At 26.7% G+C, this 14944-nt stretch overlaps 5 protein-coding genes across 5 annotated transcripts; 3 read left to right on the top strand and 2 right to left on the bottom strand.

The window, feature by feature from the left end:
• Positions 1–333: 333 nt before the first annotated feature.
• On the top strand, positions 334–3007 carry DICPUDRAFT_79443 (uncharacterized protein; the record flags this gene model as incomplete). Its single annotated transcript, XM_003288619.1, has 3 exons — positions 334–1426; positions 2039–2607; positions 2987–3007. 3 exons carry the CDS (start codon positions 334–336, stop codon positions 3005–3007), a joined length of 1683 nt encoding a protein of 560 aa, XP_003288667.1.
• Positions 3008–4534: 1527 nt separating this feature from the next.
• Positions 4535–6415, bottom strand: DICPUDRAFT_94700 (uncharacterized protein; the record flags this gene model as incomplete). The annotated part of the gene is made up of 1 exon (XM_003288605.1): positions 4535–6415. One exon carries the CDS (start codon positions 6413–6415, stop codon positions 4535–4537), a length of 1881 nt encoding a protein of 626 aa, XP_003288653.1.
• A 539-nt stretch (positions 6416–6954) lies between these two features.
• On the bottom strand, positions 6955–7128 carry DICPUDRAFT_23781 (uncharacterized protein; the record flags this gene model as incomplete). The annotated part of the gene is made up of 1 exon (XM_003288604.1): positions 6955–7128. A coding segment is annotated over one exon (174 nt), but the record flags the coding sequence as incomplete, so codon positions are not given.
• Positions 7129–8448: 1320 nt separating this feature from the next.
• DICPUDRAFT_92131 (uncharacterized protein) lies at positions 8449–9360 on the top strand (the record flags this gene model as incomplete). The annotated part of the gene is made up of 2 exons (XM_003288618.1): positions 8449–8712; positions 8788–9360. Coding segments are annotated over exons 1-2 (639 nt in total), but the record flags the coding sequence as incomplete, so codon positions are not given.
• Positions 9361–11777: 2417 nt separating this feature from the next.
• DICPUDRAFT_98085 (uncharacterized protein) lies at positions 11778–13706 on the top strand (the record flags this gene model as incomplete). Its single annotated transcript, XM_003288617.1, has 1 exon — positions 11778–13706. The coding sequence occupies one exon, from the start codon at positions 11778–11780 to the stop codon at positions 13704–13706; it is 1929 nt and encodes a 642-aa protein (XP_003288665.1).
• Positions 13707–14944: the final 1238 nt, after the last annotated feature.

Genomic DNA, 14944 nt, shown 5'->3' with positions numbered 1-14944 from the left:
TAAAATACTTAAATAAAGGTTTCTTTACTATATTTCTTTATTAACTTAATAGGGGGTCAATTCATTACATTTGGCGACAGCTCGACAGAACCTAAAGGAATTAAAAGGGAAGGGATAAATATAGAAATAATAATTAGAGATATAAAAATAAAAAATAAAATTATAAAAAAAAAAAGTTAATAAAATTAAATTTAAATTTTTACAAACACACACCCCAGTTTAAAAGTATATAATAGAATAAATATTTAAGAAATAATATAGTTTTGTGTTTTCTCGAGTTATAGTTTTATAAAATCTATAAAAAAAAAAATTTAATAAAATAAAATTAAAATAATGTTTAAAAACACAACAGTTAATAAAGATAGTAAACCTTTAAAAAATAATAGTAGTGAAAGTAGTAGCAGTAGTGATAAAATAACGCCAACAAATAATTTAAGTAATAATGATAATAATCCATCAGGTTCAAATATTAATACATCAGGTTTAGGAAGAAGTGATGAATTTAAAGAATATTTGTTAAAAGAGATAGCTATTCTCAAATTAGAAAACGATAGATATAGAAATCAAAGTTTTGGGTATGAAAGAAAGAGAAAACCATTGTCAGAAGATGCAAAATTTGTAGGAGGTTTTTCAATGGGTTTTGAAAAAACATGGGATTTATTCGAATTCCAATTTAGATATCATTTTGGTCCACGTTTTGATAATTCAGATTTAATTTCAAGTTTAAAAGGTGACGCATTAATTTATTTACAAAGAACAGATCCAAATGGAAATAAGACTGCAGAAGAGAATTTAGTACAGTTAAGAAAACATTATCAAGATCTCCCTACTACATTATTACTTAAATTTAGTGAATTTACCAGGACGGGCAAATTCGAATCATTAGAACGTTTATTATTAGTCTTCGATACAGTTCGTACGAGAGCAAAATTATCAGATGATGCTGCAATAGTCACTCTTAAGACAGCCCTGGGTATGAATTTCTCAAAAGCTTTAATGGTAGATATTTCAGATGTAGAAGGTTATACATCATTTCAGAAATTTAGTGAAAAAATCGTTCGTCTCGAAAAGAATTATCAATTAACAATGGGTAAATCTCTTTATTTACGCCAAGATGAAATTCAAGGTGTATTTGGTGCCAGTGTTTCAAGTTCAGGATTAACTCCAGTAGTCAGTAATGAAGTAGCAGTAATAGATGTCAATAGAAATAGTGGGGTTAAATGTTTTAATTGTGGTAATCCAAATCATTTAGCTAGAGAATGTAGAGAAAAGTATAATAATAGTAATAGAAGAGATAATTATCAGTCAAAGTATAACAATTATAATAATTATTCAAAATTCAATAGAAATAATCAGACAAAATATAATAATTATATAAGATTCAGTAATAATAGATCAAATAACAATAACTATAGATCAAATAATGGTAACAATAGAAATGATTCAAAAAATAATTACAAAAGAAATAACACAAGTAATAATTCATCAACTCTTAGTAGTGTTAATAATATAAGTAAAAAGGATAACATATGTGCAAATCTTATGTTTAATGGCATTCCAGTCAGAGTTTTAATAGATACAGGTGCAAGTATTTCATGTATGAGACAGTCATTAGTTGAAAAGTTGCATATTCCAGTTCGTTCAAGTATAAAGAAAGTTACAAGTGCAAGCAATCATTCAATGGCATCTCAAGGTGAAGCCGTATGCCAAGTCAGAATGAGAAATAAAATAAAATCATATATTAATTTCGAAATTTTTAAAGATCAAGACATTTCAGCCTCTTGTATTCTGGGTTTAGATGCTTTAAGATCTCTCAAATTAGATCCAATAGTTACAAAAATGAAATTATATTCATTTAAGCATAATCAATATGTCCCAATGTATTCTTATACAGAACAATCAGTTCAAGCAATTGCAAAGACTCCAGCAAGTAATAAATCAAGTGAGAATGCTACATTCAATCAAGACTTATTTGACTCACTTATTATTCCACCAGATCAAATTTATAGTGTAAATCGTTTACACATCGAACCAACAGTCTTACATTTTGAGCCAGTTCAAGAACCATCATTAAATAAAGTCGACTCATCATTGGTAAATAATAAATTATTTAATAATCAATCTTCAAAAACAAATAATAATATTCAATCACATTCAAAAGATAGCAATAATAATAATATTCAAACATCATCAGCTCATATTAATAATAGTATTAAGGATAATCAACAATCACCATTAGATAATAATAATAATAATCATGATGATAATAACAAAAGTAAAAATAATAATAATAAAGTCGAAGATATTGTCAAATTTAATAAATATAGTATAGAATTATTAGAAAAGATCGATTTTAGTCCACAGCCATATCAAAAAGAAATAGTAACACCACCAAGACCAGATATAGATTTTAAAGTAGCGCAAGATAGTTCAATTATTTTAACACCTCAACAAGCAAAATTCGTTCAATTAAAGAAAAATTATTCAGAGATTATTCCAGAAAAGTTAAAGAAAGAAAGTCTAGCAAAAGAAATATTTCATAGTATCCCATTCATAGACGGTACAGAAGAATCAAAACTTCATCAAGCACCATATCCAGTTTCAGCTGTTATTAATTATCATTTAATAGGTGACATCCGTAAGAAAAATAAAGTAACGAAGAAGATGGGTACTCAAAGGTTAAAACAAAGCAAAGTTAGAACAAAATTAGTTAATAGGGTTATATTTTCAGCCATAGATTTATTCAAAGATTATTACCAAATTCCAATTAGTAAAAAAGACATGTATAAAACAGCCAGTGTCACTTATCGAAGTTTTTATGTTCATTTGGTGAAGCCATTCAGTCTATGTAATGCTCCAGCTCTTTTTAAAGGGGGAGATATGTAATGAAACAGTATCAACATCTTTAAGGTGATTTTTATAATTAACAATCCTAAAATAGCAATAATTAATTTTATAATAATATTCTTAAAATAGTAATAATTAGTTTTATAATAATATCTCTTAAAATAGTAATAATTAGTTTTATAATAAATAACTCTTAAAATAGTAATAATCTTCCATAAATAATATATTTAGTTGAAAATGTCACATGTTTAACATATATATACATTCATGTCAACTTGTTTATGACACTATAAATACTCCAGTAATAATTCTTTATTAAACATTATTATCATCTTCTAACTTCTAATAATAATAACAATTAATAATATAATAACTAAAATACTTAAATAAAGGTTTCTTTACTATATTTCTTTATTAACTTAATAGGGGGTCAATTCATTACATTTGTAATGAAGCTCTATACAGCTTACAAATAATTAAGTATATATATGTAAAATAAGTATAACAAATAAATAACAAATAACAAATATTATATGTGTAATGAAATTGTAGTTTATTGAATAATAGAATAAAAAACCTCTCAAGTTTTAGACTGAGGACTTGAGGTATTTATACTGAATGAGATTGGTTCTAGAAGCTTTTTCTTAAGTTAGTTGGAAATACTGGAATTGGTAGTTACTAAGCAGTAGTTAGTAAACAGCAGCTAGTGACTATTAATAAGTCTAGGGTCATAGCGTTAATATAGCGATATCATAACAGTATATATATGGTCGGACGGGGGGAGCAGTTATACTACAATTTGTAATGAATCAGTAGTCTATATCTTTAAAGTGATTATATTTAGCTACGTAATTGTTTTGTCATCATTAGCCACGTCAATATTATGTCATACTAGCCACGTCAGCATTAACCACCTCATTATATATGCAAAAAAGTATTTAAACCCAAAAGAATATAATTTTATAGTCAGTTAATTTTAGAGTTGTTTTAGAGTTAAGTTTAGAGATGTTATAGAGATAATTTTATAGATAGTTTTATAGATATATATAAGTAATAAAGATAATTAATAAATAAAGTATATTTTAGTGTTATTCGCATTCTCATAATTGTTTTAAGTGTTTTTAAGTAATTTAAGTGTTTTAGTGTTTATTATTTAGTTAGTGTTAATATATTTTGTTGCGTCTCCATAAGTATTTATTTTAGAGTTTATTATATTTTCGTTAAGTATTTTATTTGTGTTACTTCGTCATAATCATATACCTTTTCATTACATTTTTAAGGCAACTGATCAGCTCAATTAAAAAAAGTTCTGAAAAGAAAAAGAGCCAATAAAAAAGATTCATTTAATGAACAAAGATCTTTACTTATAATTAAAAACCAATTAATAATAAACAAAAATTATTTTAATTTATAAAAAAAGAATTTTAAAAAAAAAAAAATTTTAAAAAATTAAAATATAAAAAACTATTTAGTTTTCGAATTTAATAAACAATTTCATACAAGGGGAGCGATTCATTCAATACAGTCCTTAGTGTATCATTAGAATTATTATCACTTTTAAAAAAAAAAATGCAAGTTTTCAGAATCACCCACGAAACCAATTAAAAAAGGTAGAAAAAAATATTTTTTTATTTTAAATTATAAAATACTATTTAATGGTTAAAATCTTTACAAAAGTTTGAATTTTTTATTTTGGTTTGTGTTGATCTAATAACAATCTAATAATTGGTTGTTTACAGATTTCATCACGTATTAAAGAAGGTGAAGAAAATTTACCAGAAGCTAAAAGTAAAGCAACAGGAACAATTGATTTAATCTTTGACTCTTCACAGTATTCAATGTGACGATAAACTGGTAACTCTAAAATTTCTTGAGGTATATCGTTTATTGAATTGATGGAGTAAACTGAACAAATTAAATATTTACGGGCTAATTCCTCGTCATTTAACTTCATAATACTGTTGATAATTCCACATGATCTATAAAAGAGTTTATTATTTGTTAAACCTAAATCAATCATTCTATTACCATAAACTTTACCAGCCAAAACAAAACCACCAGTAGTTAAAGAATTTAAAATCCATTTCAATGATATTTCATAGAAACATGGTAAGCCGCTGATGATTTCGCTATTGCTTAATTGAATTTTAATAAAATTGATATTGGAGGTAAAATTTGAATTTGAGAGCTCTGTAATTTCCTTGTCTAAAATTTTGTCATCATTATTATCTTGTTTGAAGTAAATGAGATTGACTGATTGGTTTGGTTTAATATGTTGAATTAATGATGGTACTATTTCACTCTTGAATTGGTTTAATTGTTGAATTGAGCCAATGCTAATTACGATTGTATCATCCTGTGTTGTATTTGGTAAGACTCTGTTTGTAAAATCTTTTTGGGAGATTTTATATTGATCTGAAACACTTGAAAGGTCACCTTCACGGTTATTCATAACTGACCAACCCTCTTCACCACTGCTATTCATAAGGAAACCACAAACATCTAATGGACGAGCTCCAAAAGTAGGAAGGGTTTCGGATGCATCGATAAAACCAACAATACCTAATGACTCTGGTGCTAAATAATATAAGTGAGAACGCTTCTTTAAACTATTTCCGACTGATTCAATTACTTTTGATAAAGGCTCGATATTGTAATATGTTTCTCTGCATGTCTGTTCGTAATTTTTTAAGATTAAATAGTATTTTGATTTTAGTGAGTGTTGTTGATGATCACCATTGAGCTGTAATTTGAATTCATTTGATTTCCAATGATTTAAAACTAATGAAAAAATTAGTTCGATTAAAATCTTTGTACCTGAACCAGATTTCATTCTTGTTGAACCAGTTAATGGTTCTGGGCCAAAAATTGGATTTAAAATAAAATAATTTCTAGATTTTGATTCTTGCTGATGCTTTAATTTGTTTAATCTTTCGACAATATCATTGAATGAATATTCCCACTTTTCGATTTTTAACTTTCTTGCTAATTCTATTGGGTTAAAGCCCATTAATGAGATGATGTGTTGTTTTTTGGCATTTTCTTTTGTATTTTCATTTAAAAGGAAATCTAATTGAGCTGCTACATAAGGTGCACTAAAACCACAGGTAATACCGATATATACTATAATTTCCTTGTCATTTTCTTGGTTTAATTGCGATTTAATATCATTTACAGCTTGATGGATATTATCTTCAGCACCTTCCATACCAACAGTTAAGCATAAATCGCCACCTGCAATTAAATAGTTGAATTTAACTTGGTTTTCATATCCTTTTTCTTTGAGTATTTTATTGAAAGAACGAGAAATAAAGAAAGCTAATCTGCCACTTGTACCTGCACCAGTTGATACCACATTGATGGAAAAACCTTGATTTAATTGTTCAACTATTCTTTCAACCAATAAAATAACTTCCTCTTCTATCTCTTTATCAACAATAGATTGATAATCCAAATAACCTGAAAAAATTTGTGAATCGCATTGTCTTAGTAATCTAAGTATACCCAAACTATTAACTTTATCTAAATCAACTGATAATTCATTAACTTTTTCTGTAATTGATGTCATTATTAATTATTTATATTATTTATTAAAATGTTAATAAAAACATCATATGAAAAAAAAAAATAAAAAAATTGTTTTTGAATTTAAAAAAAAATTAATTTTAAAAAAAAAATTTTTAAAAAATAAAATATTATAATAAAAATTACGAAATAGGAATTTTAATTATCCCATTGAATCTTGTTATATATCCTGGGATATTTATATTATTATAAATACATATTTATAATAATAATTTTTTTATTTATTTATTTATTTATTTATTTATTTTATTAATTTTTATTTAAAAAAATTAATTTTCCTAATATATACATTGTGTTTATCTGTATGATGATATTTTTCTTAGAGATATATAGTTTTGTTTAACATTATCTGTAAGTGAGTGAATTAATTGATAAACCGATGAATCATAATACCTTAGTGATGATGTTGGATCGACATAATTTGACTGGATATAAATAAAATAAATAATTTGTTAGCAATCTTTTTATATCCCATTGGTAATATTAATTAAATATTAATTAAAAACTTACTATTAAACCAGTAATATCGCAATATTTTCTAACGGGTTGTAGGGTTTGAGAAACTTCAATATTTTGATAGGTTGGGAATAATGGTGAAGGTGGTACGGGCTCGGTGGCTAAAAGTTGTTTGAGTGATTTATATGGCTTCTTAAGACTTTCAACTTGAAATGAAAAATTGTTGTCTTTAAATGGATAAACTATTTCACCCTCTGTGGTCTCTACTGGTGCATTTTTCTTTCTTCCTGGCTTTTTTTTAGATGATGATGAATTTGGCTGTGGTGGTGGTGATCCTGGTGAATTTAAATTGGAAGGTTGTTGTTTCTTTGGTGTTGTTATTTTTGATTTCTTTGTTACTGCCGATTTACCAGCTGATACTTTTTTCTTTTTAACTGTTTTTTTATCTTCATCACTTAAATCATCTTCGTAATCATCACCCTCTTCATCGAGTGACATTATATCATTATCCTCACTTTCTTCAATTGAATCCTCATCCTCTTTAGCACTGGGAGTTTCTGAGCTACTAGTACTATTTGTTGTTGTTGTTACAGTTGCTGGTGTTGTTGTTGTTGTTGTTGCTGTAGCATTATCTGTATTAATTATTTCATCACCACCTATATCGACATCTTCCGATTCATTATCTGATAAAATTTCTTTTTTTGGTTTCTTGGTTTTTGCAATTTGTTTTGATTTACTTTTTTTAGGTTGTATTGTTTTTTTTACTCTTTTTTTTGTTGATGAATCTGAATCTGATATAGATGAATCATCATTTGATGATTCATTTACCTCCTCACCGCTTTCACTCTCTGAGAAATATGTATTATTACTAATTGGTTTTCTAACTCTTGTACTGACCATAATTTATAAATAAAAATAAAAATACTAATGATACAATTAAAAATAATTGTTAACAAAATAATTATATAATTTAAAAAAATAAAAAAAATAAAAATAAATTTTAAAAAAATAATATTTTGAAAAAATTAAAAAAAAAAATAAAAAATAAATAATTAAAAATTATTTTAAATATTTTATTTATTTATTTATTTATTTATTTATTTAAAATAATTAACCAACTTTGTAAATATTTTATACCCTTTCCTATAATACCCACACAATGTTTTGAAATAAGAAAATAAATAAACAAGTAAATATATTTCAAAAAATGTGTTATTTTTGATGAGATTCCTTTAATTTAATTTAAACCAAAATGAACCGCTTTAATAAAAAAAAAAAATTATTTTTAATTAATAAGAATTTTAAATTTTATTTGCATTTTATAGCAAAGATAAAACAAATAAAACAAATAAAAAATTCTTGATAAAGTAAATATCAAAAAAAAAAATTTATTATAAACAAAACTATGCTGCTTTGGCAAAAAAACATATCAAAATATTAATTTTTTTATTTGAAAATAAAAAAAAAAAATAAAAAAAAAAAAAAAAGTTTCAATTTTTTTTTTTTTTTTTCGTTTTTAAAAATTTTTTTTATTTATTTTTCAATATATACATTCATAACCTCCTTTAACTTTTTTTTTTTTTAAATTAAAAGAAGAGTTTAATTTTAAATTTTTAATATTCATTTTTTCATTTCCTCAAAATTTGAATTTTATAATTGTATCACTTTGTTATAATAGTAAAAATTTAATAGTTAGTATATATATAGATTTTTTTTTTAGAAAGACACTTTAAAAAAAAGAGGGAAAATAAAATAATTATGACATCATCAGTTAGCAATTTATTAACCTCCGATAAAGAGACTTTATGTCTTAGATCATGGAATGTAAATATCTATATGGAAATAAAAAAGAGATTTTAAATTAAAATAATATTAACTATTTTTAAAAAATTTTTATAGCCAAAAACCAAACCAATTGCCACAGTTACATTTATTCATGGTTTAGGTGAACATTCAGGTCGTTATGAACATGTTTTTAGCAAATTTGCAGATGAAGGTATCAAAGTTAATGCATTCGATCAAAGAGGTCATGGTGTTAGTACTGGTGTTAGAGGTCATTCACCATCACTCGAACAATCACTTAAAGATATTCAATTAATTGCATCAACTGCAGAATCAGACTTACCACATTTTATTTATGGTCACAGTTTTGGTGGTTGTTTAGCTCTCCATTATAATTTAAAAAAGAAAGATCAATCACCATCTGGTTGTATTGTTACCTCACCATTAATTAGAACTACATTCAAGGTTCCAGGTTTCAAACTTGCAATGGGTAACTTTTTTGGTAAAATTATGCCAACTGTTTCAACCTCCAACAATATTGATCCATCATTCATCTCACGTGACCCAGAAGCCGTCAAAGAATACAAAGAAGATAAATTAGTTCATGCTAAAATCACTCTTGGTATGGGTAAATGGTTACTTCAACGTTCAGAACAATTAATTGAATTAGCTCCAGAATTTGACACTCCATTATTATTAGTTCACGCTAATGATGATAAAATTACTTGTCCAAAAGCAAGTCAAACTTTCTATGATAGAGTTCCAAATAATGTAGATAAAACTCTTAAACTTTGGGAAAATATGTATCACGAAGTTCACAACGAAGTAGGTAAAGAAGAAGTTATCACTTATATCCTTGCTTGGATTAAAGAAAGAATTGAGTCAAAGAAATTATCAATTGAACAATCCGAAGCCACATCAAGCAATACTACCACCACTACTACCACTACTAGTGTTGAAGTACCAGTTGTTGCTGAAGTTAAAGTTGAAGTTAAAGAGGAAATTAAAGTTGAAGAAACCAAACCAACCGAAGAACCAGTTGCTGTTGCTGAAACTAAAGTTGAAGAGCCAGTTGCTGTTGTTGAAGAAACTAAACCAGCTGTTGTTGAGGAGGTCAAAGTTGAAGAGCCAGTTGTTGTTGAACCAGTTGTTGTTGAAGAAACCAAACCAATTGAAGAACCAGTTGCTGTTATCGAAACTAAAGTTGAAGAGCCAGCTGTTACTGAAGAACCAACTAAAGTTGAAGAGCCAGTTACCGTTGTTGAAGAAGTTAAAGTCGAAGAAACAATTGCTGTTGAACCAGTTGCTGTTGTCGAAACTAAAGTTGAAGAACCAGCCGTTGCTGAAGAACCAACTAAAGTAGAAGAACCAGTTGTTGAAGAACCAACCAAAGTTGAAGAACCAGTTGTCGAAGAAACCAAAGTTGAAGAGCCAGCTGTTGTTGAAGAACCAACTAAAGTAGAAGAACCAGTTGCTGTTGTTGAAGAAGTTAAAGTCGAAGAAAGCAAACCAGTAGAAGAGGCTGTTACTGAAGAACCAGTTGCTGTCGTTGAAGAAACCAAAGTTGAAGAACCAGCTGTTGTTGAAGAGCCAACTAAAGTTGAAGAACCAGTTGTTGAAGAAACTAAAGTTGAAGAACCAGTTGCTGTTGTCGAAGAAACCAAAGTTGAAGAGCCAGTTGTCGAAGAAACTAAAGTTGAAGAACCAGTTGTCGAAGAAACCAAAGTTGAGGAACCAGTTGTTGTTGAAGAAACTAAAGTTGAAGAATCAGTTGTCGAAGAGACCAAAGTTGAAGAGCCAGTTGTCGAAGAAACTAAAGTTGAAGAACCAGTTGTCGAAGAAACCAAAGTTGAAGAACCAGTTGTTGAAGAAACCAAATTTGAAGAACCAGTTGTTGAAGAAACCAAAGTTGAAGAACCAGTTGTCGAAGAAACCAAAATTGAAGAGCCAGTTGTTGAAGAAACCAAAGTTGAGGAATCAGCTGTCGAAGAAACCAAAGTAGAAGAACCAGTTGTTGTTGTCGAAGAAACCAAAGTTGAAGAGCCAATTGTTGAAGAAACTAAAGTTGAAGAACCAGTTGTTGAAGAAACCAAAGTTGAAGAGCCAGTTGCTGTTGTCGAAGAAACCAAAGTTGAAGAACCAGCTGTCGTTGAAGAACCAGCTGTTGAAGAAACCAAAGTCGAAGAACCAGTTGCTGAAGAAACCAAAGTCGAAGAACCAGTTGCTGAAGAAACCAAAGTCGAAGAACCAGTTGCTGAAGAAACCAAAGTAGAAGAACCAGTTGCTGTTGTTGAAGAAACCAAAGTTGAGGAGCCAGCTGTTGTCGAAGAACCAGCTGTTGTAGAAGAAACCAAAGTAGAAGAGCCAGTTGCTGTTGTTGAAGAAACTAAAGTTGAAGAACCAATCGTCGAAGAAACTAGAGTAGAAGAACCAGTTACTGTTGTCGAAGAAACCAAAGTAGAGGAACCAGTTGCTGTCGTTGAAGAAACCAAAGCCGAAGAACCAGTTGCTGAAAAACCAACCGAAGAAACTAAAGAACCAGCCACTGAACAACCAACCGAAGAAAATGCTGAAGAAAAAGAAGAAGAAGAAACTGAAGAACCAGCCGCTTCAGAAGAAAAAGTCGATGAAGCCTCATCAAAACCAGCCAATAATAATAATAATCAACCAAAGAAAAACAATAATAAAAAAGGTAAAGGTAAAGGCAAAGGTAAAAAGAAATAAGCTCACAACAAATATTCAAAAATAATTAATCAAAATATATACCCTCAAACAATACAAACCAATTTTTCGTAGATACCAATTTAAAATTTAATGGTTTTTAGAAAATCATCTTAATTTGCTCAAATAAATTTTATAATTTATTATTTTTTTTAAAAAGTCATAATTTTAATCAATCTTATTTCATTATTAAATCTTCTAAAAGTAGTGATTTTTATTGTTTACTACTTTTAGTTATTTTATTTTATCTTCAAAGAAGGGTGTGGGTGAAAAGAAAAATAAATAAAAAAAAAAAATTTATATTTTTATTTTTATTTTTTTTATTATTTTTTATTTTTTTTTATTTTTATTTTTTTATTTTTTGCATCCTTTTATTAAATTTAAAAATGTCATTAAATACAGATAGTAATAATAATTCCAAATTACCAAATTATATAATAAAGCCAATATTATATAATTATATTAATAAAGCAACATCCAATGTATTAGTGTTTGAAACTATATATATTATTTCACAAGTTTGCAAAGAATGGAGGGAAAATATATTACCAAAGTTAGTTTTCAAAAAGTTTAAAATATATACAGAGAATTCATTTTATCAGTTGTTTTTTATAATGACAAGATTTAATATCGATTTTCAATCAATTTCAATGGATTTAGAATTTTGGCCAAATATTAGAAAATATTTAATAGATAACAACAGCGATAGTGGTATAGATGATGAAATCAAATTTATAGATCTAGATGACAATTGTAACAAAGAATTAAAGAAATATTTTTACCAAAATAAAGAAAAAAGAAAAGGTTTTTTAAATGTTTTCACAGATAAGGTATGCTCTGCAAATTTATTGTGTTATTATTTTCAAGGTTATGAACTATTAGAATTCAAAAATCTCAAGAAAATTATAATATTCATTGATGACGAATATCCAATTCAATCATTCATCAAGGCATTATCAAGCATATTTGAAAAGGAAGGAGATAATAGGGAGTGGGTCAATAAAACATTAAAAAATATTCAAATTTATTCAGATGACAATATCGATTTTTCAGATTCAGTATTAAAAAAGTTTTTTAAAGGTCTTAAAAGTATCGAAGCTCTAATTTTCTCATCACATACAACCGTATCACTGAGAAATATAGTAAAGTTGTTAGATCATCAATCTGGAAATAACAATTTTAAGAGATTAAGTTTTAAGAATTGTTCAATCCCTAGAGAAGAGCTTTATCAACTATACGAAAGAAATCAAACGATAGAGTCATTAAAATTGGGCGGTATGCTAGAAAATGGTGCTTACAACGATGCAATTATTCCACTTTCAGGAGATTCAAAGATTAAAGAGTTCAGCCTCTTTAATGATTACCCAACTATATTGAACTTTTCAATTATTGCAAACGTTTTAAATTGTAACAAGGTTTTATCAGGTTTTTCAATTTACACAATTGTCAGTGATGATACAAATGAAATGGACAGTGTTGGCACAGATGGAGATGACAACGATATAGTTATCAAAAACGAAACATTGGCTTACCTAAGCCTATTAAGCAAAACCGATAGAATCATATTTGAAAAGGGCCAGTTCAATAATTTAAAGGGTTTAAAGTGCTCAATATCCGAAAAGATGATAAGGAATTTATCAATGAACAACAAAGAATCTTTAGAAAACCTTTTTGTATTCGATTCTATAGATTCATCATTAGAAACTAAAAAGAATTTCGAACTTTTAACAAGTGGCAGCGATGATGGTTCAGGCGGGTATTTAGGTCAATTTAAAAATTTAAAAACTTTCGAAATTTCATTAGAAGAACGGTCAAGTGTAGTAAATTGGGAACCTCTTTTCAAAAGTGTCACATCTCCCTTTATATTTTTAAACGAGCTAAGCATTTCATCATTAACTCATATCCAAGAGAGTTTAATATCAGATTTCTTTTTATCAAATCATCCAACCATAAAGAAAATAAGGCTATCTTTAAGATATACAGTCAAGGATTGGTCATTAGTTTTGGATCCAATTTGTAGAAACAAAACATTAACTAGTGTTCACATTAATTCCAATCTTTTAAATGGTTCAAATTATAATTGTACAAGATCATTCATCGACATTATTCAGCAAAACAACTCTTTAGAAGCTCTTACCATTTCAATTAGAGATAGTTTGCAATACACTCAATTAGATTTAAAGGACTTATCATCTGCAATTTTATCAAACAGTTCTTTAAAATATTTACAGTTCCCATACAATCTTAATAAAAATCCTTTAATTTTTAACTCAATAAAATATAAAATAATAAAAACAAATTATCATTTTAATTAAAAAAAAATTTTATGTAGTTTTTTTTATATTTTTATTTTTTTTAATTTATAAAAAATAAATAAATAAATAAATAAATAAATAAATAAATAAATATACCTAAATACTTTTTTTTAATATAATACTTTTTTATGTTAAAGTGAATAATCATTTGGTGTTAAATGTGTAATTGAAAGATCTACAATTCTTCCGGAAATATTTAAACATTGGAAATTTGAATCCATAAATTCTGATGATAATGTATTTAATATTAGATCTACACCTTGATAATCTTGGTCTCATTGTACAATGTTTTTAATTTGATGAACATAGTTTTTATTTCTTGATGAATAGATACCAGTAATAAATGATCCATATTTATTGATCAAGTATTCTTCTTTATCTTTTGAACCAACTGTTAAAAGTATATAACCTTTGTGTTGTTTAAACTTTAATAGCTCCAATGATTAAAGACCGACACCTCCTGATGGTGAGTGAATTAAAATGGTTTGATCTGTTTGTAAATTACCAGTATTGTATATACTGTGGAATGATGTAACATTAACTGATGGAATAGAGGCTGCTTGTATATGTGAGATATTTGTTGGTTTGTAATAAACAAATCTGTAATCGATTATAATATGTGATCCACTAGTTTTAGAAGCGACCTCAAATACTTCATTTCCAATTTCCAATTTCTTTACTTCTTTACCGCAACGATTAATGATACCATTTAAGTCATTTGATTTATAAATTATTATCCTTTTTTTATCTTTTTTTTTTATCCACTTTTATCCTTTTTTTTTAAATATTCCAAGTGATACAAAAAAGGATAACGCTAAAGATAATTTTCAACCACTATGAAATATATAAATAAAAAAAAAAAATTGTTTTTAAAATTTTAATAACTTTTATTTTAAAATGAATTTAATCTAATGAAAAAAAAAAACAAAAGAAATAAATACACAATAACACAATAGAAATAACTTTGAATATATTACATTATGTTTTCTAAAAAAAAATTATTTATGAGTTTATATTAAAATTTTTTTTTTTTTTTTCCCACCTTTTTTTTTTAGTTATAAATTATTTTTGGATGTTTTAATATTAAATAAAAAAACATTCAAATAAATCAATATATATAGGTAAAAAACTAATATAAATTATTTTTATTAATAAGCGGTCTGTTTAAAGAATTTTAATTATTTTTAAAAAAATAAAATAAATAAATATTAGTTTTAAAAAAATACCACATTAATATA

The sequence above is a fragment of the Dictyostelium purpureum genome, assembly GCF_000190715.1.
Source record: "Dictyostelium purpureum unplaced genomic scaffold DICPUscaffold_142, whole genome shotgun sequence".
NCBI lineage: Eukaryota > Evosea > Eumycetozoa > Dictyosteliales > Dictyosteliaceae > Dictyostelium > Dictyostelium purpureum.
The sequence above is the reverse complement of the archived record's forward strand: the minus strand, read 5'-3'. Positions and strand labels throughout refer to the sequence as shown.